Raw genomic sequence first — 24,293 nt, forward strand, 5'->3', positions numbered from 1 at the left:
CCGAATTCATTGGTTATTGTTTTATTGATGCACCAATTTAATGTGACAATTTATGGAATATGGCTGCTATCTAATTTTTGTTTTGAACTGGTATATGATTACCATGTTTTTGGATTTATGGAATTTGTGTCACGGTGCAATTGAATTTTGGAATTGAATTACGATGGAATAGCTCTGATCAAGCTAACTGGGCCTAATGTGACTCTTGAGGGCCCCAAGATGTTTCATTAGGTCGGCTTTCCTTTGCTGTGTGCTTAGGGTAAGCTATATGGATTTATTGACTTGGGCTTAAGGATACAAGCTTCAGAGCCTATCCTTAAGTCGGCTTTCTTTTTGCTATGTGCATAAAGTAAGCTATATGGAAAATAATTTTGGGAACTACTGATGGTGTACCAGAAAAGGGTTTAAACTATGATTTTCAAAAGTTAAACTCTTTTACAAAATTGTGAGATTTACTGGACTAAGATTTGTACCTATTATGATTTTATTATACTGTTGGAACACACTAGACATCCTATTCGATCTCCTGAAAATATCATACTTTGAAAGGTTTCTTATGAACTGAGATTCATGGCTTCTACTCTATGAACTTCTAAGGGAACCCCAAATTATTCTGCAAGCTGGTATACATATGATTCAATAAGGAAATTATATGGCTTTCCATTTATCTACATGTCATGTAGCATCATCTGGTAGTTCTGTATTACTGAGCTTTCCAAAGCTCACTCTATTACTCACATTTTCAGGTTAAAACAATTATACCAGTGCATCTATCGACTTCAGTAAGGGAGTTCTTCCGGCGTGGTTGCAGAGTATGGTACTTGTGATTAGGGGGCATGTAATTGTATTTTGATTTATATACGAGTTTGGAAATCTGTTTTATTTTTAAATAGTGATAAATGATTTTATAAGTTTACATGTTCTGATAAAAAGTTTTAAAATTTCCGCTATTTTTACGGTGGGTCGCTCCGGTGACCCTAATGTGACTTCCCGAATCGGATCGGGCTAACCGCATCGGTTTGGGGTGTTACATGTAATCTTTAAGCAAAATAAGATTTATTATTTACAATTGGATCTTTTTTTAGCTCTGAAGTTGATAATGAAATGCAAACTCATTTTCAACTCACAAGTAAATTACTCCAATCCCTTCATTCCTATGAGCAAATAAAAATAAACATCTTGATCAACTAACTAAATATATTTGTTTAAATTTAAATAATACTCGATATTTTTTAAAAATAAATAGAATTACCATTATCTGGAAACTCGAATATCTACAAGTATATACTTAACAATTATTTGTAAATGATAATGAAATCATAGAGTTTTTCCATTAATGAAGGTTTTATGTGTCTTAAAATTTAAGGAAAATTTATTTATTTTCATTTAGTACATTTGTTTTATTAAATTCAGAAAAAAAAAACGTTAATATTTCTGGCAATTGATGTATTTTTTAAAATTTAGGAAAGATATTTTTTTGAATTAATCATTGATATTTAATTTATTGACCGATTAATTCAGATAGAATACTGTAAAGGGGATGACGATCCTCTCAACTTAGTTTACCTTATTCACAAATGTCAGAATTCGAATAAATGACCTTGGTGAAATAAATGTTTTTTAAAATGGAAAATGTAGTTAATAAGAAACAAAGCATTTACTAGCATTTACCACGTCAATAAATAAAAGCACCGCCCCGTTCCGAGGGAAGAGCACGTGGACAACATGAGGGATTTGAATGGTCAGATTTGGAGAAGCGGGCCCCACTGGCAGGTGTGTAAATATTGTCCAACATAAATGGCGGGTCCCCCCTGAATCTTCAATTATTTTCTCACAGCTGTCTTTTTCATGTTCATCCCCTTTTTACGTCTTTACAAATTACAACGCATAATATAATACAAAATTATATGCAAATGGTTTAAAATTTATTTTATATAATTCTATTTTAATTTTGATTTTTAAAATTTAGGATAAAGTATTAAAAAATTATCATTCAACTCCAAGGTGTTATTCTGTTGAGTCTTCAGATTATTAAAAGTTATAAAATAGTCATCCAATTATAAGACGTTATTTTATTAAGTCCATCGTCTATTAAAAGTTATAAAATGATCACTTCACTATTTATATGTTCTAAACTTGTCATTTTTCGTTAAAAATATTGATGATAGTCTGAGCTAGACATTAACTTGTTAACTAATATATGATTGTTGTTTGAGATTTTGAGATCAAATTTTATTATATCATAACTAGTATAGGGGTGTGCATTTTCGGATATCGGAAATTATTCGATCCAAAATTTCATATATCTAAATATTCGAATCATTAAAAGATTCGTATCCGATCCGAATTTTAGAATATATGAATTTTGGATCGAATATATGTATCCGAATATAAACTGTAATTTGACAAAAAAATATATTTAAATTTAATAATATTGTTATTATTAGTTTATTACTAGTATGTATTTATACATTTTTGTAGTCAGATAATATAAAATTTTGGCACTGTTAATATTAACACCTAGTGGCTAAAAAGACAACGGATTATAATTGTACTCAATAATAATAATATATTTAATGGTGCTATATATCTTTTAAAAGAGTTGAAGTTTTCATTATTAATTCGCATATTATTTCCCTCTGTTTTATTACATATTTTTGGATTTTTCAATATATCGGATCCACATATCAAAGGATCGAATCCATCATATCATATTTTTTTGCACACCCCTAATTAGTAGGTTGACGTCCAACTTAGATTGTCGTCAAATTTTTAACATAAAATGATGAGTTTAGAACATATTAATAGTCGGTGATCATTTTACAATTTTTAATAGTTTGGGGACTCAACAAATTAATATCCTATAATTAAGAGATCATTTTATAACTTTTAATAACCGATGAACTTAATAAAGTAACACTTTATAATGAAAGGCCATCTAGGTTCTTTATCCTAAAATTTAAAACTTTACTTACTAAACCTTAAAGGTTTCGGTGGACAAATAATTCAAGCGGAAAATTTTGTGGAAATGTAGGTGTTAAAAAATTAATTTAAGATTTAAACTATTTGTTACTGATTTTAAATTTTTTTCGTGTTAAAATGAAGAATTTTATAAAATATAATAGAAAAAATAATAAATATATAATAAATTACGATATAATAAAACTCTAATAAATAATTATATTTCATCTAAAAAATTATAGTTAATGCAAGGTTTTAAAATAAAAATGAATTTAATATTTTTATATTTTTAAATTAATTCGTTTCACAATTATTTTTAAATGATTATATGTGAATTATTTTAAAAATATAATTATATTAAATATTCATTTAGACAATCCAAAGTCACAAAAATAACTTAAATCAAAAATAAATTTATAATTCAAATCTTAATTTTTTACCTACAATTTTTTTAATTATTTCTCATTTACTTTAAATTTATAACAATTTAAAAGTATCGTAAAAAACAATTAATTTAATTTAAAAATATTAAACTTATTTTTATTTTAAAATCTCGCATTAACTACAATTCAGTATATATATATATATAGGTGGTGAAATGTGTCACCTCTTATTTAGAGGGTTATTTTTTATATTAAATTAAAATTAAGACTAAATTGATAGAATGTATAAGTACTAAGAACTAAATGTATAATTATTTCAATATTATTAACTCCCACATCAACATTTTTAGTAAATGTTAACGGTAGATGGTTTGATTGAAACCATTTAAATAATTATGTGATCATATTGACAAAATTGAAAATATGATAATCATATCGGCACCAACCTATAGTTAAGTGGTCATTTGAGTAGTTTACCATGTAATTATATACTTTTTTGTTGTTGAATGTAATATCTATTCAAACAACTCTCCACCATTTGATATTGAACGTTCGTGCTTTAAATATTTTAGTGTTCGAACCAGGACCTTGAAGAATAACAACAAAATAAATAAATATTATATTAGTAAAAAATAATCCGTAATTACGAATGATTAACTCGAATCTTGTTAAATCTCAAGGAATCATATATAAATTTAAAATAAATAAAATTTAAAAATAATTTGATTTAAATTAACCAAATGAAAAATCAAGGAATTAAGCTACATTTCAATTGTCACCATTTTGACTAACGTGACCTTTTACTTGCTTATAAAACAAGTTTAGTATTCAATTTCAACCCAATTTTAAACTTTCTTTAAATTGCCAAACCAAAATAGAAAAGTAAAAAAAAATGAAAAAAAGGTAATGAGAGAAGCAAAGGACACCCTAATCATTAAAGGATCCAACGTTCCAAAATGGACCTTAGACTGCTTTATTTTGCCCCTTCTTCATTTCAAACCAACCAACGGAATAAACCATATCCCAACGTATACTTGTTGCCAACACAAGGATAAGGCAAACAATTCAAAAAGATAAGGGGTGGTTGTGATTTTAATATTCTCAGGTGAACATTTTCTCACCTACCTTATCGATGTGGAGGTCTGCCTCTGAAAATTTTAAATTTTCATATATTTTAGATATTTGTTTTTTACCAATTATCTATTTTATATTTTTGAATTTTGTAATTTCATACCTTAAAATCTTAATACAACTTTTTATATTCGCAGATCTTAACATAAAATCTTACGTCCATTTATGCTTCTAGTAACAAAACATTGTAGCTTAAGTTTGAAAACAGGTAAAGAATGTCTAATAAATTAGCATATAGGACCAGAAGAATGAATGGCAAACTAATCATCTCAAACTTTAATCAAGAAATGTAATCAACAATGTTCATACATGCTTAAATAATCACATACATTAAACAACATCATATATATATATATATATAAACCTTTCAATGCAGAACGGTGTAGTGGAAGCGTTGAAACAAGGTCAGGTAATTAATACTGTTTACTATATACTTTATTATAATTTCATGTAAAAGTAATAATAAAAGTTAATTAAATGAATTTTTGTGGTGGTCTTTAATATATTGAAGACACTAACGTTTAAACTTTGAATTTGAGGAGTTTGGTTCTCTCTGTTCTTTTCCACTCTCTCACTCTCTCGTACACACACAGACATACATATAGTGTCAGTCGTTAGATATATATTATATTATATCATATTGGATCTATCAAAGTAATTGAACTGATCAGCTTCAATCCTTCAACTTGTTTTTCTCTCCAACATTCCTGGGTTTCTGCCACAGTTTCAGCACCTCCCATTAGGTTTGTTCTTCTCTTGTTTGCGCTGCTGTTTTCTTTGAAGCATATGTTGTTGTTTGCAGAAATTAAGAAAATGGTTCTTCCCAAGCTTTTTTGCTTTCTTGTATCCGATTTTCCATGTTAATACTGCAACTTTTCTTACCAACTTTTTTTTTGGATTAAACTAAAGTCATATTCACCAGCATTGTTTACTGAGCTTGATTAACATAATTCTGCTTGATCAACATTGTTGTTTATTATTTTCCAGTGATCAAAATCTTTCTCAAGGCTTCTTCTGGGGGAAAACCAAGAGGAAAGTGACTGATAAAATGCTTCAGCAAATCAACTCTAATCCAATTTTTACTTCTCCATCCAAGAATCTGAGAGGACTAAAGGTTTTAATATCTGACAATGAGGCTTCAAACACTGATGATGTCTTCAATGAAAATGAATTAGCTCAAAGAAAAGCTGAAGAAGCAGGTACTCTGTTCTCTCTCTCTCTCTATATATATATATATATCAACAACCAATCCTTCAATATCAAAAGAGAATTTCTTTCAATCATCGCAGTGCCTGATCAGTGTATCCCTTTCATATTTGAAAACCAAATTGTTTAATTTCAGTTCTTTGTTGTTCGAGTTCCCTGAGAAAGTTACTTCTAATATTATCAATATTATTAAACTGTGTTGTTGGTCTCATTATAATTTGATTTCAAAAGAAGAGAAAAAGATTAGGGGGGAAAAAAGAACATTATATGCTACATGATGATGATGCATGATGATGCGCAAAGTGCGGGAGATCCCATGGTTTTTAAAGTGATTTTGGGTCCACATTCATTGGTGTGTTAGGTCTACATTTTATTTTAGTTGGAAAATAGACGAAGGGTTTGTATTAATCAACTGGCTATGCCTGCCTAAGGTTCAAAAAGTAGCATTCAGTATGTTAGAAGTTTGAATTCTCGACATTTATAACTCTTTTGTAACACACTCCTCATTCTGAGGAGACCCACCTTTGTATATTACTTTAGTTTTGGTGTAGGGTATTGGGACATTCCAACCAGTTGTTATCAGTGTGTCGCTTTCTCTTTTCTTCTTTTTCTTTTCCTTATTTTTGGGGCTCATAGACAATGGACATCAATTGTATAACTTTTTTAATAAGAAGTTAATACAAACTAAGATGGTAAAAGAAATAAAAAGGGAGGAACAAGGGTAAACATAAGGGTTATCTTATTTAAAACCATAGGATAGATTAAAAGTGTAGAAATACACAAGGAAGATGTCTGCAATGAGGTAACCATGTCGCTCCGACTAATCATTTTTCTTTAAGTATTCGTATCCGACACACACATATATATATATATTTGGAAATGGTTATTAGGATATGAGCCTCCAAACCCTTACATATATGGAGAAAACTTGGAAACTTTTTGAAAATATTCGTGTCTTACACTTACTGCAAAGTCTGTGTAACATGGGACCACATTGTTCTAATACTTTAAAGGCCAGAGCAAATAGCTCAAACTATTTATAATTTAGTTCTAAATTATGATTAGGATTTATGAACATATGCTTGCGGGAGACAAATGAAGTTTGGAGTAGAAAGAGCTATATTGCTTTGACTCTTCAACTTTTTTGAAGTATATGTATTTGATATTCGTGTTTGACGCATAGATATGAGGATATGACCCTCAAGGATCCTCTAAATACATGGTAAAAGTTTGAGAAATCAGACTATACGAGTGTCAGACACATAATCGTATCCAGCAGTCACACCCGAGTCGGAGTAAAATACAGAAAAACTAACAGCTTTAATACTTTATGTCAATAAGCTTCGAGGCGGTACCAAGCAGCAGAATGGCTAAGACAGGTGGACCAAGGTGCATCAGAGTCCCTGCCCAAAGAACCCTCTGAAGAAGAGTTTTGCCTTGCACTTAGAAATGGGCTCATTCTTTGCAATGTTCTCAACAAAGTCAATCCTGGAGCTGTTCCTAAGGTTATCAATGGATTGCTGTTGTATTTATTTCATAAACTTCATTATGTTCTTAGAACAATAAAAAAGAGCTTAGAAACATCTCTTATGTGCACAAATTTAGAAGAATTCTATTTATATTTGAACTTAAAAGCGAGTTGCTTCTGACTAAATCTGTTTTTCTACAGATAGTGGAAAATCCAATAATCCCAGACCAGTTAACAGAGGGGGCAGCACAGTCTGCAATCCAGTATTTTGAAAACATGAGGAATTTCCTGGTAGCTGTAAAAGATATGCAGCTCTTGACCTTTGAAGCTTCTGATGTTGAAAAGGTTTGATTTTTCTTGAACGGCGCTTTTACGCACATGAGTCATTATAAATATATGGAACTCAGCATTTCAGAATGCATAATTAATAAATTAGAAATGTATTAAACTAGACTACTGCAACGTCAGTTCTTCACCCTTCATAGCAAACTTCTAGTTGGTCTACTTGGAAATCCAAGTAGTTCAAGATTCCATCAATTTATTTCTTTAAGAAGCATTATTCTGCTGATTGGTTTGAATTTCCTTGCTATCTCCGTTGTTATCTGGATGATTCTATATCCTTATAGTATGCTATTTTATGAATATAAAAGACTTGAATTTTCAGGGGGGCTCAATGAATAAAGTTGTGGACTGCATTCTCTGCCTGAAAGGATATTATGAGTGGAAACAAGCGGGAGGATTCGGAGTTTGGAGATACGGAGGAACTGTAAAGATTACAGCCTTCCCAAAAGGGTCACCGCCTTCCTTGATCGGAAGTGAAAGTGCTGACGATTCTCTGGATGGATCAGAATCATCACAATATGAACAATTGTTGGAGTTTTTCCATCTCTCCAATGAAGTCGCGATTGAGGAGTCCAAAACTGCCAATGCTCTGGCTTTTCTTTTTGATCGCTTTGGGCTTTGTCTTCTACAAGCTTACCTTAGAGAAAGCAATGGGATCGATGAGTTCCCCTTGAATACAACGGTAGGTAAGACCATGCCAACTTGTTGATAAGTGTTCAAATAATTGACTAAACTAAAATGAAGCGATGAGTTGGTTCTTTCTCTTATCGTGTAATCCGGATTGATTGATTGATCAACCTTTGCAGCTAATAGATACATTAATCCGTAAGATTGTGAAGGACTTCTCTGCATTGATTGTTTATCAAGGAACACAGGTAATACGAACTTTCAACTGCCACTGGCCCAATTAAGTACTTATGCCTTGGAAATCAAGTAACTGTGCTTTTAGTTACAAGGCAAAGACCTTATTTTCATTCTTCCAGGGATGAAATGATCTAATAGTTCATTGGCCTGCTTTTTCCCCAGCTTGGGCTGTTTCTGAAGAAACTCTTGAAAGCTGACATAAGTTCTCTATCAAAATCCGATTTTATAGAAGCCATCTCACTATATCTTGGTCAACGGACAAGCATGGCTTCAAATAATTTCTCCAAGTTCTGCATCTGTGGTGGGAAACGAGATGTTATTCGCCATACTGTTAGCCACTCAGTTGCTCATGCAGAGCTTCTTGATTTTCAGCACAGAGAAATACGGGTTTGGAAAATTTTCCCTCAAAAACCAATCTGATATTGATTTGTTAGCTTGAGTATACTTCTAAACGTACCTTAGACAATCGAAAACCTTTTGTCATATTTTTTGTATCCTTCTAGGACATGAAATCAGATTTTCAACAAACAAAGCTTGAAGTTAAACAGATTCATTCAAATTGGGAGGAAGAGCTTAAAAGGCTAGGTAAGAATATCCAACTTTGTTCAACCACAGACTTTATATGGTCATTTAACAAGTTAATGAATAAAATCATGAAACTATATATTCTTCCCTTTGTAGTGAATCATATTAAGGGTCTTGAAGTGGCATCCTCTTCTTATCACAAGGTATTAGAAGAAAATCGTATGCTTTACAATCAAGTCCAGGACCTCAAAGGTGTGCATCTCTGTTGGATACATGAACTGAATCTATACAAGTTATGAATGGCACAGATTTAACTCCTTTTTACGGCTTTCAAACAGGAACGATACGAGTCTACTGTCGAGTGAGGCCCTTTTTGCAAGGCCATACAAATGGACAATCAACTGTAGATTATATAGGAGAAAATGGAAACATCATGATTCTCAATCCTTTAAAGCAGGGAAAAGATGCAAGAAAAGTATTCTCTTTTAACAAGGTGTTTGGACCAACCGTCTCACAAGGTGTTTCCTATTCCATGGAGTTAGGTCTTTGTTATCCTTCACTTCTTTGTTCACATATTCAAATCGATGATATTAATGTGCAGAACAAATATACGAGGACACTCGACCTCTGATCAGATCCGTCTTAGATGGCTTTAATGTTTGCATCTTTGCATATGGGCAAACTGGCTCCGGAAAGACATACACAATGGTATTTTCACAAACTCTACTTGTGTATGTAGCTGCACTATGTCTTCTTTTCTTTCATCTCTCTTCAATTACAACTCATTTTTTTTGCTCTTCACAGAGTGGTCCGGATTTGACTACTGAACAAACATGGGGTGTAAACTATCGTGCTCTACGTGACCTGTTTCAAATATCCAAGGAAAGAGCAGACGTTGTTAAATATGAAGTTGGGGTGCAGATGATGAAATATACAATGAACAAGTGAGAGATCTATTAGTCGTCGATGGCTCTAACAGAAGATATCCTTTAACATACTTAGAACTACAACTTTATTGGTTCTATCTTTTTTTTTGTCTATATAGGTGTGTAATTTCTATATTGGCATATAGTTCACCTTAACAACCAATACATTGGATATTCGAAATAATTCCCAGTTGAATGGCCTAAATGTGCCTGATGCAAGTTGGGTTCCAGTTGCAAGTACTCAAGATGTTCTTGACTTGATGAGAACTGGTCAAAAGAATCGTGCTGTAGGTGCTACGGCTTTAAACGAGCGAAGTAGCCGTTCTCACAGTATTTTGACTATTCATGTGTACGGGAAAGAGTTGGTTTCTGGATCTATTCTCAAAGGTTGCCTGCATTTGGTGGATTTGGCTGGAAGCGAGCGAGTGGATAAATCCGAGGCCGTTGGTGACAGATTAAAGGAAGCTCAACACATCAATAAATCACTCTCGGCACTAGGAGATGTCATTTCAGCACTTGCACAAAAGAGTGCACATATTCCTTACAGAAACAGCAAGCTTACTCAAGTATTACAGGATTCTTTAGGTATACATGCACACAAATACATATGCATGTTTCCCATCATTTGTGATATATTTGAACCTTTTTGTTTGAATTTTATCTTCTTTACTTGTTCATATCTTATTTTCTTTTATGGAATAGGTGGTCAAGCTAAAACATTAATGTTTGTACATATAAGTCCTGAAGTCAATTCCATTGGAGAGACAATTAGCACACTGAAATTTGCTGAGAGGGTTGCTTCCATAGAACTCGGGGCAGCTCGATCCAACAAGGAAACCGGTGAAATACGAGAGCTTAAAGAAGAGGTGGGTTATTAATACTTTTAACTCCAGTTCTTTTAAATTTTTATGCAAAATTTTCTTCTACCTTGTTCAATCATTTGACAAAAAATGTATTTTAGATATCAAATCTTAAACTTGCATTGGAAAAGAATGAAGCAGAAGTAGAACAACTGAAAGGTGGAAATGCTCGAAGCATGACTGAAACTCAACGAGAAAGAGCGGTTTCACCTTTACAAATTCCGCGACAAGGAATGTCTACCAGCATGAAGCCTGAATCATCTCAGAGACCTAGTGATTATAATAGAATCTCTGAGGTAACTGAAAACATATCTGAAAGTTTGACAGGATTTTGTCTAAGAACAAACGTTTTACATCTATTTTATGGCTATATTGGATTTTCAGGCTAGAAGCTGCCCTTCAGGTAAGCAAAGGAGGTCAAGATTTCCATCTGCATTTGCAGACAAGGAGGCATTTCCGAAGATGCCTAGTCTAGCCGAAGAGAGATCAGTGAGTGCGGTAAAGGCAAGGTCACCGTCTCCTCCTGTTCGAAGGTCCTTATCCACTGATAGAGGGACCTTAATTAGAAGCAGGATCAAGGCTGAAACAGTTGACAATCCGCCAGTATCAAAAGTACCATTTCCGGCTAGAGTACCAGTTAACAAATCTTTTGCCACAACAACTGCGATCCCCTCAACAGTTAGCAACTCCTCCAGGGTTCATACAAGTTCCCAAGAGACTTCCAAACAAGATAACATCTCAGACTCATTTAACAATCTCCATAAACATAGCACCAAGAAAGTTCACTCGGAACATGAAGATGAGCAGTTTAGGCGAGCCCTTAATGTTAGGCAGGGTGGAATTAGGAAAAGCAAGGTTGAGAGCAAGGCTAAAACAAAGCATCAACTGCCTGCAAGACTTCAGAAAACTGATGCCGGAATCACATTGCTTTCTGAAATGGACGCCACTGAGAAAATACAGGAGCCTCGGAAAAGTGACTTCACCGAGCCAGAAAATGAGCATTCACTTGTTGGCTCTGCTGTTCATGCCACGTTGAAGACGAAGAGGCTTCGGCAGAACTTTACTGGGAATTCACAGAATCTCGAACCAAGGTATACTTCAATGCTTTCATTTACAAAGGGTATGCCATTTGCATATAAGATTTATCATCATGTTTAGTTCTAATGAATATTGCATTACCATGTACAGGGGGTTAGTGCAAGCAGTAGAACCCTTTCTGGGAGAGAAAAATGACCGAATTCCGAATGGTGTGAGCTGCCAAGCAAAGGAGGGAAGTAAAACTTCGAAGCCCGAATTTCGGCGGAGTGATCATCACCTCGTGGGAAATTTTTGGTTTTGCCTTGAGGATTCTACCGTATATAAGAATGAATTCCTGGACTTTGACATATTCTTAAAGCTTCGTACAGTGAGTATTGAGGTTGGTGTTTCGGGTTGCATTTTGAAAGGATATTGCTGATCAAGATATGTCATTGGAGCTGTTTATATGTATACTTAAAAACTTATCATCTTTATCTATACATATACATATATATATATATATATATATGATTTGTTTTATTTGATTCTCTCTTTTTCCATCCATGGCAATCCTGCATTAGAGAATGTCTATATTTTGTAGAACAATAATCGGAAAAATCGAAAGCAGCAAACGGAGGGAAGGTAAAGTAAAGGAATACCGTTTATTTGTTAAACCAGATACCAAATAACTGTCTTTCATCCATTTTTTTTTGGCAGGAAATCTTGAACACTACTGTTTTTAAGTATTACTAAATTTAGATTTCCATTTGAATGGTTTTTTTTTTAAAAAAAATAGTCAATGGTCTATAAATAGTAATAGCAGATAAAAACCATAAAATTTCTGTTTAAGATTGATAAACATTGACAACCTCATCTTACATGTAAATTTATCAAAGTTTAACTTCCATTGTTACCAACTCCAAAATCCATTAGCATGGAACCATCTCTTGAACTCATATATCTGCAGTTGTTCATCCCATTAATACATAGCAGTTCCAATATATGCAAATTCCATAACTTGGTGATTTTCATTCCTCAACAAATTGGTTTCTCAAATTCAATCATCCTTAAGTTGCGACATTCGAGGCCAAATATCTCCACCACTTCATGAAGAAAAGAAGGTATATTCGGATGAAACCGGCGCACTAGGTTTAATAGGAGTATCAGAGTCGATATACAGATTTCGGTAACAGCTAGGAGGAACCCTGTTTCCTGGGGTTAACTATTTTGTGGACAAGTTGGAAATACCAAGTAACCTTGCATCTCCGGAATCACATCATGTCGAGGACCTTAACAGTGTTAAACAATCTTGAGGGAGCTGCATTACCAAACATTCCAAGGCCACCGCTGTCAACGGAGAAGGAAAAGGAGATCCAGGCAACAACGGATAATACTGCACAATGCTCAGTCACCACAATCTACGGTGCCGACATTGCGAACTTGTACTGCAAAGTAATGGCCACATGGTGCAAAACCCCTACCAGTCATTCCTTTACTATCAGTGTAGAGAACCCTAATGATGATCAAAATCCCAGTACCATCAAGATCGATTTAACTGGATGGCAATTTTGGAGAAGAAAAGGTCTGAAAAACATGGAAGTAGATGGCAAAAAGGTAGACATTTACTGGGATCTACGACAGGCTAAGTTCGACGATAGCCCCGAGCCCTCCTCAGACTATTATGTGGCAATGGTATCTGGTGAAAAAGTGGCATTAGTTTTAGGAGATATGAAGATAGATGCTTTCAAAAGAACCAGAAAAAAACCTTCCTCCGTAGACCCTACCTTGATGTGCAAGAAAGAGCATGTTTGTGGGAAAAAACTCTTCTGTTCCAAGGCCAAACTAGGTGAGGAGAAACAAGAACATGACATTATAATCGAGAATTGTCTATCCGGTCCCGACGATCCCGAAATGTGGGTTACCATAGACGGCATCGCCATGATTCGGGTTATGAATCTTCATTGGAGGTTCAGAGGAAATGAAATAGTCACAGTGAACAAAACACCGGTACAAGTTTTCTGGGATGTGCATGATTGGTTATATAATAAAAGTCCCGGTTCTAGCCATGGATTGTTTATTTTCACACCAGCTGAACCAGGTTCTTCAGACTCCAAAGCTAAAAGTTCCATCATCAACGACGACGACTATTGCAACATAAATGATCCAAAATTTTGCTATGTTCTATATGCTTGGAAAACCGGGTGATTGAATATGTATTTTACCCTTAATTTATAAATTGAAAAGTTATTTTATTTTTTATAAATATTATGTCAACGATCAACTATAAAATTGAACAGAACTCGAGAAACGAGTTTTTTTTAAGAAAATAAAAATAAGGCTTAATTATATATTAAAAAGTGTTCTAAGTATACATTTCCCCCCACATAGGTGCATAAACTTTTTTTTTATTTCCAAATCTATGTATTTAATATTATAAATGTTATCATTTTAAGTGTCTTGACTGTAACAGCCGTTAAAAATTATATTAAGTGACATGTCTCATATTTATATACTTTTAAAAATTTATTTAAAATAAAAAATTATAATTGAAAAAACACAATTTTCTCAAATCTTAAAAGAACTCAAAACTTTGAAAACCCTAATTCCAATCTTTATATCTACGTCAGACGCCTTCATTTACCGTTGTTACAATTTGGTCAGACGTCCACCCGACGACTAGACTCCAACGACCCAAAAACTGGTGAGTCCGACGACTTTGAAATATCGCGACACCTATGTGACTCGACACAAGAACGAAAACAAGAACGACGACAGCTGATAAAGGAGACGACAAGGACGACGGTGATATCGGTAGTTGTGTCCACCAAGAGAGATAATAAGGTTAGAGTTAGGGATTTTAGGATGTTGGGTTTTTTTTGCACTTTTAGAAAAATTAGGGTTTTTTAATAAAATATTTGTCGAAACGATTTTTTTCTTTAAAAGGTGAAATTTTAAAAACCACATTAATTATTAATTTACCTCTTTCAATTGATTTTTAATTTAAAAACAAATGTGATTTAAAAAACCTATCGTTTTGAAAAATTTTAGATTTCCTTTATGATAAAAAAAATGGTTCGAAGAGTCGCCACCAATCCTTGATTAGGGTGTGATTGGGCACCCAAAAATGTTTTGTCATTTTAAATAAAAATTACTTTTAATTAAAACAACAAATTGAGGTCTGCGTTACCAAAAAATGAGTTCGGGAGTCGGTTACGTGTGGGGAAGGATTAGCACCCCCACAACGCCCTAAATCGGTACCTAGTCGATTAATTAATGTCTTTGCAATGAACTTTAGAAATTCGAACTTAATTTGACTTTTGATCCCATAAAACAAATATGTAAATTTGAAAACATTCAAAAGCACTCAAATAAATTAAATTGAAATTACCAAGTCGTTTTAGAAAGATAAAGAATGTTCGATTATTTACAAATATCGAGACCAAATCTTAAAAGCTATAACAACCTTTTTCTCGATAAATTTAAATAAACGAACATTTCTTTTTCTTTCGTTCCCAAATTTTAGGCGAATCAATTTTTTTTGTTTTACTTTCGGGATACACTTTTAATTTAAAATAGTCAAAACGACCCTCTAATCAGTTAAGACAGGCCACTCAAGACAATTTTAAATTAAAATGGTATTACCCTTAGTCTGATTATGTAATAGGTCGAGTTATGCACATGAGGGTATCATACAAATTATGCAAAAATGTCATGCCAAAATCAATTAAACAAAATTAAAAATAGCATACAACGTGAAATACAAAAAATTATATACATATATTTAAAATTAAAAATTATAACCATGCATATTAACCTATAATGTACAAATGTGAGTCAAATATAAAAAATAAATATGGCATACTAAACTATAAATTTTAAAAAATATATATATCCCTATTAAAGCAATGACTAAATTTAAACATACGTAAAATTAAACATCCTGACTAAAAATTTAAACAAAGAATTAAATAAAAACGAACATAAATATAAGGAACTTAACCCTAAATAACTCAAAATAGTAACTAAAACAAAAACTGGAAAATATCTAAGTTGAGACAAATTAAAAAAAATTCAAAAATCAAGCCCTATAGGTAACTAAATTATAAAAAACGTTATACTTAGGAGGATTTAAAGATAATTTACACCTAAAGTTATAATGACTAGACCCTAATTTACCCAAAACATATAATATATAACCTAACTTAAAAAACCTAAATTATTTGTTAAAACTAAAGAACATGGCCACTTCCAATACCCTTCTCCACTTTCCCTTTCTTCCACGCAAAGCATTGCCTCACCCACGCTCAACTTGCTCTCTTAAACGAACTGGTAAGGAATCTAACCTTGACATGAACGGGCCTAAAGCTCCGGTGAACCATTCCCAATGGCGAGAACTACTCTTTTCAAAGGTAAACAACCACTCCCTCCCTTCTATTTTATTTTAATTTTGTTAAACTAAATCTCGTCTTTTTTCCTTGACAATAGAACCACACAAAGAACAAATAGAGTCAACAAGACCCCATTTATGTTCAAGCAGTCTAGGTAAATCCTAATCCCTTGTGAAAAATATCTTAATAGACTACTTTACACTTTAACAACAGCAATTGCCGAAACACTTTATGAATCATAAAATGCACAGCATCAGTCGGAAGGCAAAAAATAAACACTAAGAGATTGACATTAAGATTGGAAACAAGATGAAGAATTCATAACTAATATATAAGGTACCTGATAAACCAGCAACATGTTTATCAAATTTGTATGTGGGAGCAAAAGTAATAACTGTTTCCCGCATTCCCTGGAAAATATTTCCAGCTTCCATCTCAGCTCGGAGTTGATCCCTTTCTCTAAGCCAATCAAAGCATCTTTGAGATATAAAATCTCTAGCTTCATCGTATGACACATCATCAAGTCGATAATTAAAATCGCCAAGAAATACAACCATGTCTGCCTCAGATAATTCAGGCGTTCCTTCAACAGACTGGGTACCCATAGCATTAGATCCACGAACCATTTGAACAGCCGACGAAGCGCCAGCTGCAATAGAAAGGACCAATGGCAAGCTAGATCTCTATTGCTTTCTTTATTTTTGAATCGTGAGATTACACTATGATTCCTTTTCGCATCCCCTTTACACTGTGAAATTGCCGAAATTAATAAGGTTTTTTTGCTCGTAGTCTCCTCTCTTCTCAAATGCTTTTTCTTTTCAAATTTTTCGTTGGTCTCCTCTTTTTCTAATCTCTGTTGGTGGTCCCTTTTTTTCTAATCTCTTTTTTTCTTTTCCTTTTGCTTTGTAACCTCTCCCCCTTGTTTCCAGTGGTTGATCGTGGCTTATAGTGGTTTCTAGGAGTTAAAAAAAAACCGACCCCTCTTGATAATGACTTACTAACCCTTCTCATAACTGTCTTTGATTTCCATGTTGGGCTTCTAATTGGTTTGGGCACGTGCTAGATTCTCCAGGGCTCCAACTTAATCCCGGATAAACCGAGTATCTACAGCTACCCCTCTTTGCTCATTGTCGTGTAACGAGAATAGAGCAAAGATCAAAAGATAATCGAGTTTGTCCGATCCTGAGAACTTTAAAAGATTAAACCACTCCACTGTTACTTCGAGATAAATGAAACTTGAAAAATCTTCAAATGATAGGTATGCTCCCTCTTGTTCAGGGATTAAGAAACTTGAACAATCTTCTAAAAATGGGTTCGCTCCCTATTGCTTCAGGGAGTAGAACTCGAACACTCTTCTGTTTACGGGTTCGCTCCCTCTTGCTTCAGGGAGTAGAACTAGAATAATCTTCTGCTTACGGGTTCGCTCCCTCTTGCTTCAGGGAGTATAACTCGAACAATCTTCTGCTTACGAGTTCGCTCCCTCTTGCTTCAGGGAGTAGAACTCGAATAATCTTCTAGTGTGATTCTGCTTCACCATTATTCCATGAATGCTCAACTTTGAAGGTTAATCTATATATGAGAATCTTCTTGGACTCGGCTACCATCTAAACCTCTCTCTTCCTGGGACCTTGAATCGGTTAATTCGTGCGCATTTTCTTTCAATCAATTGTTCCATTTCTTTGTACTTGAGAACCTTCTCTTTCCTCCCACATCTGATGATCTGATGGCTGGCTCCAATGCTCTTCCGAGAAGGCTTAAAATGGCCCGGAGGACTTATCATCTTGGTGTGAAAATATCCTACCCGAAGGTCTTATGGATGACCCGAAGGATTTATCATCTTGTTCGAGAAACTCACAAATGACCCGAAAGATTTAATCATCATGCTCGAAAGACTTATTGATGGCACTTACTAACGGATTTGCTTCACTACTCTTCCGTGAAGGCTTAAAAATTACCCGAAGGATTTAATTATCATGCTCGAAAGACTTACTGATGGATTTGCTTCACTACTCTTCGGTGAAGGCTTACAAATTACCCGAATGATTTAATCATCATGCTCGAAAGACTTATTGATGGGTTTGCTTCACTACTCTTCCGTGAAGGCTTATAAATTACCCTAAGGATTTAATTATCATGCTCGAAAGACTTACTGATTGCCCTAAGGATTTAAACATCATGCTCGAAAGACTTATTGATGGCCCGAATGACTTACTAAGTGCGAAATTTTGGGGGAAAAATCCTTTTTAGTTTTCAAAGGTTTCATTTTCTTAAAACATCACTTTTTGATTTTTCAAACTCATGTGAAAACATCCTACCCGAAGGTCTTATGGATGGCCCGAAGGACTTATCATCTTGCTCTAAAGGCTTATAGATGACCTGAAGGATTTTTAATCATCATGCTCGAAAGACTTACTGATGGCCCGATTGACTTAAATTGTTTGCTGGGTATGAAACCTTACTTATTTTTCAAAATCTCAAATTTCATATTTTAATGAGAAATCCTTCTCATTTCACTTCATAAAATGACTTAAAGGTCGGGCCTCGTTCCCCGCTTCAAAGTAATGTTTCCTCTGCGGATTGACCCCTGCGTTCCTCAGGTTCTGCCTCTCTAAACATGATTCCCTGTATTTGATGTTTACCTTCTACCTTTCAATTATCGGGATTTTAACATCCTGTATCTTCTCTTTTCACTGGAAGATCTATCAAAACCATGTGTTTATGCATGAAACACAAATGCAATGAAATGTATCAGCGTAATGCATTTTCTTTTATGCAAATGATGTTCTTATGAATGCATAAATGTCGATTCAATCTTCATTTTACTTCAAAGTGGCAAACTCAGTCTTCTTCTACTTGATCATTCCTCTCTGGGGTTTACTTTGATATCAGTGTAGCAACTCATAATTTCATGCTTGCATTCTTCCGAAGAGCCATCTGATCTTCTTCTATCTTCTTGTTGTCTTCATTTTCTATCTTCATTTTGGAGAAATTGCTTTCTCTCTCAACTTCTTGCTATGATCAGAAATGCCACTGTATTGCCCCATTTCTGTCCTTGGCTCAAGTACGATTTCTGAGTTGTTCTTTAAGGACTCTGCCATTGATTGATGTTCGGTTGGCTTCCTCTACAACTTAAGCTCTGCTCAAATTCACGGTTTGCCCCTGACACTTCAAGTTGTGAGACCCATTCTCAAATATGTTCTTGGTTTAAATCTTGTCATCCCAACATGATCTGGATTTCTGGTCATCCCCCAAAGTGGGTACTCATGGATTTCTTTGTGCCCAATATATCATAACTTGAATAGTCTCAATCCGATGTCACTAAACAACTGTATTATCAAATAGCTCGAGGGCTTCTCTTTATGTCTCCATAAACACTTAAGAAGTGGTCAACTCTTTTAACAAAATGTCTTACATTTTTATATAAGCTGGTATAATGCCCCTTCCGAATAATGAGACCATCTTCTTCTTGGCGGGTTACTAACAACGTCACAAGGAAATGCTGCAAGCTGTATTCTTTAGTCTTTCTAATCTCTCGGACCACTTGCTTTCAATACTGTGAAATGCTTCACTATTCTGGCATCATTTATTTTTTTCTACAACAGAGGCAGAATGAATCTTTCCAGCTTCAAGGACCTTTGACATTTGAGACTGTCCTGTTTGAAAATGTTTTTCCCTTTTCTCTTATTATAGGGATCAAAGAATGAAAGAATTTTATAAAGCATTGCCCCTTAATTCAGGCTTACAATCAAATCAAATCATAAACACGAGTTCAAAGAATATCAAAAGAATCAATAACTATTTAATTTTTCAGAGTTATAACTCTTTGACAAGTGTCAAAATTGATGGGTTGGCTTGAGGTTGGCTTCCTATTTTTTAAGGTTTCGGCCAACAATCTTACATTTCTTTCTCGGTCCTTGCGAACATCACAACATGCCCCTCCTTCTGGCTTGGTATTTTAATCGGACACGGACAAAATGAAGCAACTTGTATAATCAATTACTAGACTTTATAGAACAATTTTATTTCAGTTCTCTGAAATCTTCCATTTGTTCAAGCCTCGTAGACTCCTCTAACAAAGGCAGTGCAGAAATATCAATCTAAAAATGAAATTCCTGAGTGCTCGTGTGAAGTTGACTATAACAGGTTTTCCTTAACTCCCTTAGTCAATCTTTACCGAAACTCCTTATTCATAAAATTGATTTAATTTGCCATTATCTGGCTAACTGAAATCAGCTTTATTGTAATTTGCCTCTATCGGGCTAGCTGAAGGGTTCATCTCATCACAAAGTCTTTGACTTGACAATCACAGTGGAGCATACACCAAATTGCCAGGTACCCGATCAAGGTCATGGTTTGAATATAATCTATTCATAAAGCCAGGGCTTTCGAGTTTCCTCTATAACCAATTGCTTTAGCGGAATAGCTCAGCTTTATTGTATATATATAATATCATCACCTTTATTAGGCTAGCTAAATTATGTCCATAAAGCCGGGGCGTTTAACCAATTGCTCTAGAAGGACAGCTCAAGCTTTATTGTATACATATAATATTATAATTTGGGTATACGGGTCCAATTTCTTAAGCTTGTCAAGAAGAACCTGTCATAGTCTAGGTGTTGTTGAAAGTCAGAAAATCTCATCGTTAGAGTTCAATTTCCAAGCAACTGACCTAAACTAGATTCACCTACTCGACTATTTCATCCGTAAAGATCATAATCATCATTGAACGTCATCAACAAAAGTGTGGTCTATTCAGTTTCGTGACATCATACACAAAAGATGCCCCACGTTGTCCGCTCCTATACATACCTGAATACCAAGCCTATGGCTCATTCCATTATGATAGAAGAAGGCTATATCGGTCCCTGCAATAAAAAGGTATGGTGTTCGATTGTATCTTCTGGGGATAAGGTCAAGGTCCTTGTTTTATCAGGTTTCAACCTTGTCATCTTGTCAAAGATTTATAACTCTAATCATTTAAAGAGTTTTTAATTCAGTTGATATTCAAAGAATTTCAAGTTGCAAATTCGATTTAATGCTTACCATCCTTAAAGTAACATGAATTTATTTAAATATCATTATACAAAAAAACTGAGAAATGATGAAAAACAAGTTCAAACATGATTTTGCAAATGGAATAAAGCTTCATGATAGAATGAAATGATCTCTTCCTACCTAGGATGCCCCATTACCCATCTAATGTAGTGGTACTTAACTCAAACGGATATTACATATTGCTCTTTGATGCCCCACTCGAGCTCTTCATCCACTGTTCCACCAATTCCTCTGTTAACGCCCCATTTGCCACAAGCATCTCTATCTCCTTTAACAGCGGCCTACAGTTTCCCGTAGAATGTCCCAATGCCCCCAAGTGGAAATTACAAACACTATCTTGATCATAGCTATGAGCAGAAGGGTCTGGTTGCACTTTCACTGGCCTCGGTGTGAGGTATTGACCTTCAATCAAATGGGGATACAGATCTGAGATAGGAGTTTGGAACACTTTCAAAGCATTTTTCGATCTTGGGACTTTCTTTGGACGCCTCGAGTAACCCGCTACCCCTTTTCTTTTACGACTTTGAGAGTTCTGGACGTGACATTCATTCACCTCATCAGCTTGTTCCTTTTGATCGGTTGGGTTTTTAAAAGTGTCTTTCAAGTTTCCTTTGCTGATTGCATCCTCAATTAACTCTCCAGCTGTCATAAGATCCTTGAAGTTATTCGTCGACTTTCCCAACATTAACTTAAAGAAAGGAGCTGGAAGAGAATCGTGAAACATATATGATATTTCTTCTTCTAACAAAGGAGGTTGAACTTGTGCTGCCACTCCTCTCCATCTTAGGGCATATTCTTTAAAGCTCTCAGTAGCTTTCATTCTTATCCTTTGAAGGTCATGACGTTTTGGGGCTAAGCCTTTAACATATAGATATTGTCCTAAAAAAGCATCAGGTAGATTGACCCATGTCTTGATCTGTTCTTTGTTCAAACGGTTATACCATACTATAGCTGGCCCAACAAGACTATCATGAAAGTAATGAATCAACATACTGTCATTATTTAGGTACCCTTGCATCTTTCTACAAAACATCTTTAGATGAATTATGGGACAACTAGTGCCATCATATTTCTCAAAATTAGGCACCCTAAATTCATGTGGGATGACCAAATCAGGGACCAAACTAAGTTCTCTAGCTTCTAACTCCTTGTGAGGGGCATTAACAATCTTCATATCTTCAATGGCTTTATCCAACCACCTGAATTTGTCTTCAAATTGCTCAAAATTGACGAGGCTCATCCCTAGGTCTGAGTTAGACGCTCCAGGGCAAATTATCACTCTTGATGTACCAGTCTGATGAGATTGATTTTCTTTATCCTATATTTTCTCTTTACTAGCAGCATGTGGTACCAGTACCTGGATCATTTGATTCGATACGCCTTGTAAAGAACCCGATGCTTGATTCCCCGTATCTTGTTGTGACCCGACTAACTGCTCTTGCAACTGATCTTGTGATCCCTTATGAGATTGCTCCATTGTTTCCATTTGCTTGTTCATGATGATGAGGAAGTAGTATGAATGAATGATCTTGTTATTACTGTCACATAACCTTCCATAAATTATTTTTGTGTTTTTATAATTAATGCATGTAAAATGCTTAAATAAATACATGTAATGCAAATGCCAAATGCAAATACAAAAGGTGTCATTCCAGAGTGACCATCTTAAAACAACTTTCATTGAACACAAAGGTCTCGATACATCAAACAAACTTTACATATAACGGACAGCTTTCGCTCCGAGCTTTTCTATCTCCTTCAAAAGCCAATTTAATTTCCACTTATGCTCGGGGGTCGAGTTGTCAATCTGCTTCAATTCTCTTGCAAAGCCAGCTAAATTAACCCATTTCTGAGCCACATTGCTTGCTTGGGTCATAGCTTCTTTCATGACGTTGTCTCTTTTCTCTATCCTGAGTGCCGATTCTCGGAGCTGTAGATACTGCTGTTGAATCTTCCTTGTAAGAAAGTCATTTTGGTTATGAAGCTCTTGTATAAGATCACTACAATCATCCACAATCTTCATCAACTTCTCATTCTTAGCTCTAACGACTTCTAGATCAGCGTCATTCTCTCACTTGTGGCGTTGATATGAGATTTCCATATTGGCAATGAATCTGTTCAACGTTTGAATTTCGGCCTGATATATTCCCAAATTATCAACAGCTATATTGCATCTTTTTTCTTTAATTTGTAAATCATGAGAAAACTTCTCGGCTCGACCTTCTTGCACCTTACAATTCCTTCTCCACTGTTTAGCATCATTCTTCAGTTTAGCGACTCCTGTTATCCACTCATCTAGGACATTTCCTATACCAGCAAATTTAAAAGCTTGACTGATCCTTTGAAAATCATCTCGTATGGTTTCCATCTCTCTGTTCAATTTATCATTTTCATTTCTTAAATGACGAATCTGAGCTCCGTACTTTGGCAAACAATCTTATTCTTGGATATCCTCACTAATACTCTTATCTTTGGTCACTTTTGGTTCGAACCCAACAGGATAATCTGTTACTAAACTAGGTTGTCCTTTCAATTCAAACTCCAATACTCCATGATCTAGTAGAAGTTGGACTCGACGTTTGAAGGTAGAACAATTCTCAATAGAATGTCCTTGAATCCCAGCATGATATTCACAATAAACGTTGACGTCATACCAACTTGGATATGGAGGCTGCAAAGGTTTCACATAATGCGGGGCCACTTCTCGGGCTTCTAACAGTTCATCATACAATTCCTTATATGATATTAGGATGGAATCACAACGAGAGTCACCTCTCAACTTGGGTTGAACTGAAGTTTCCAGTTTTATTTTCCCTGATGTTGGGAGTAGTCTATCAAACACCAACGAATTTTGATTGCATGTCTTCTTTTCATCCTTCTGAACTTCTATAGTTGCCACTATTTCCTTGGCATTTCCAAACAATTTGTTGATACGAACAATGATTGTGCGTGATTTCTCATTTTGGCCAGAATCAGCAGGTTCTAAAGTAGTCCCTTGCGTATTTGACACCTCAAGATTGTTTTCACCGAGCTCTTTCTTTTCTTTGGTAGAAGTCTCATTTCCTTTGGACAAAGCATTTATTCTATCCATCATCTTGGACATCTTCTCTTTTATCTCTCTTATCTCCTTGTGCTCTTCGTCAGACATATGATCTTTATGTGCGCAA

The 24,293-nt window shown here is 34.7% G+C and overlaps 2 protein-coding genes across 2 annotated transcripts; both read left to right on the top strand.

Annotated features, from left to right (window-relative positions):
• The first annotated feature begins 5,063 nt into the window (after positions 1-5,063).
• LOC120219567 (kinesin-like protein KIN-14F) lies at positions 5,064-12,146 on the top strand. Its single transcript, XM_039216394.1, is given in 19 exon segments — positions 5,064-5,218; positions 5,463-5,674; positions 7,023-7,186; positions 7,351-7,494; positions 7,814-8,173; positions 8,298-8,366; positions 8,518-8,742; positions 8,859-8,940; positions 9,037-9,132; positions 9,219-9,398; positions 9,482-9,588; positions 9,685-9,802; positions 9,805-9,862; positions 9,973-10,391; positions 10,509-10,672; positions 10,768-10,962; positions 11,051-11,757; positions 11,855-11,970; positions 11,973-12,146. Coding segments are annotated over 18 exon segments (3,393 nt in total). The 5' UTR covers positions 5,064-5,218; positions 5,463-5,523; the 3' UTR covers positions 12,011-12,146.
• Positions 12,147-12,882: 736 nt separating this feature from the next.
• On the top strand, positions 12,883-13,888 carry LOC120219282. The gene has a single exon (XM_039216108.1). It carries the CDS (start codon positions 12,962-12,964, stop codon positions 13,886-13,888), a length of 927 nt encoding a protein of 308 aa, XP_039072039.1. The 5' UTR covers positions 12,883-12,961.
• The last annotated feature ends 10,405 nt before the right edge of the window (positions 13,889-24,293 follow it).

This window comes from Hibiscus syriacus, unplaced genomic scaffold (genome assembly GCF_006381635.1).
Source record: "Hibiscus syriacus cultivar Baekdansim isolate YM2019G1 unplaced genomic scaffold, ASM638163v2 tig00110206_pilon, whole genome shotgun sequence".
NCBI lineage: Eukaryota > Viridiplantae > Streptophyta > Magnoliopsida > Malvales > Malvaceae > Hibiscus > Hibiscus syriacus.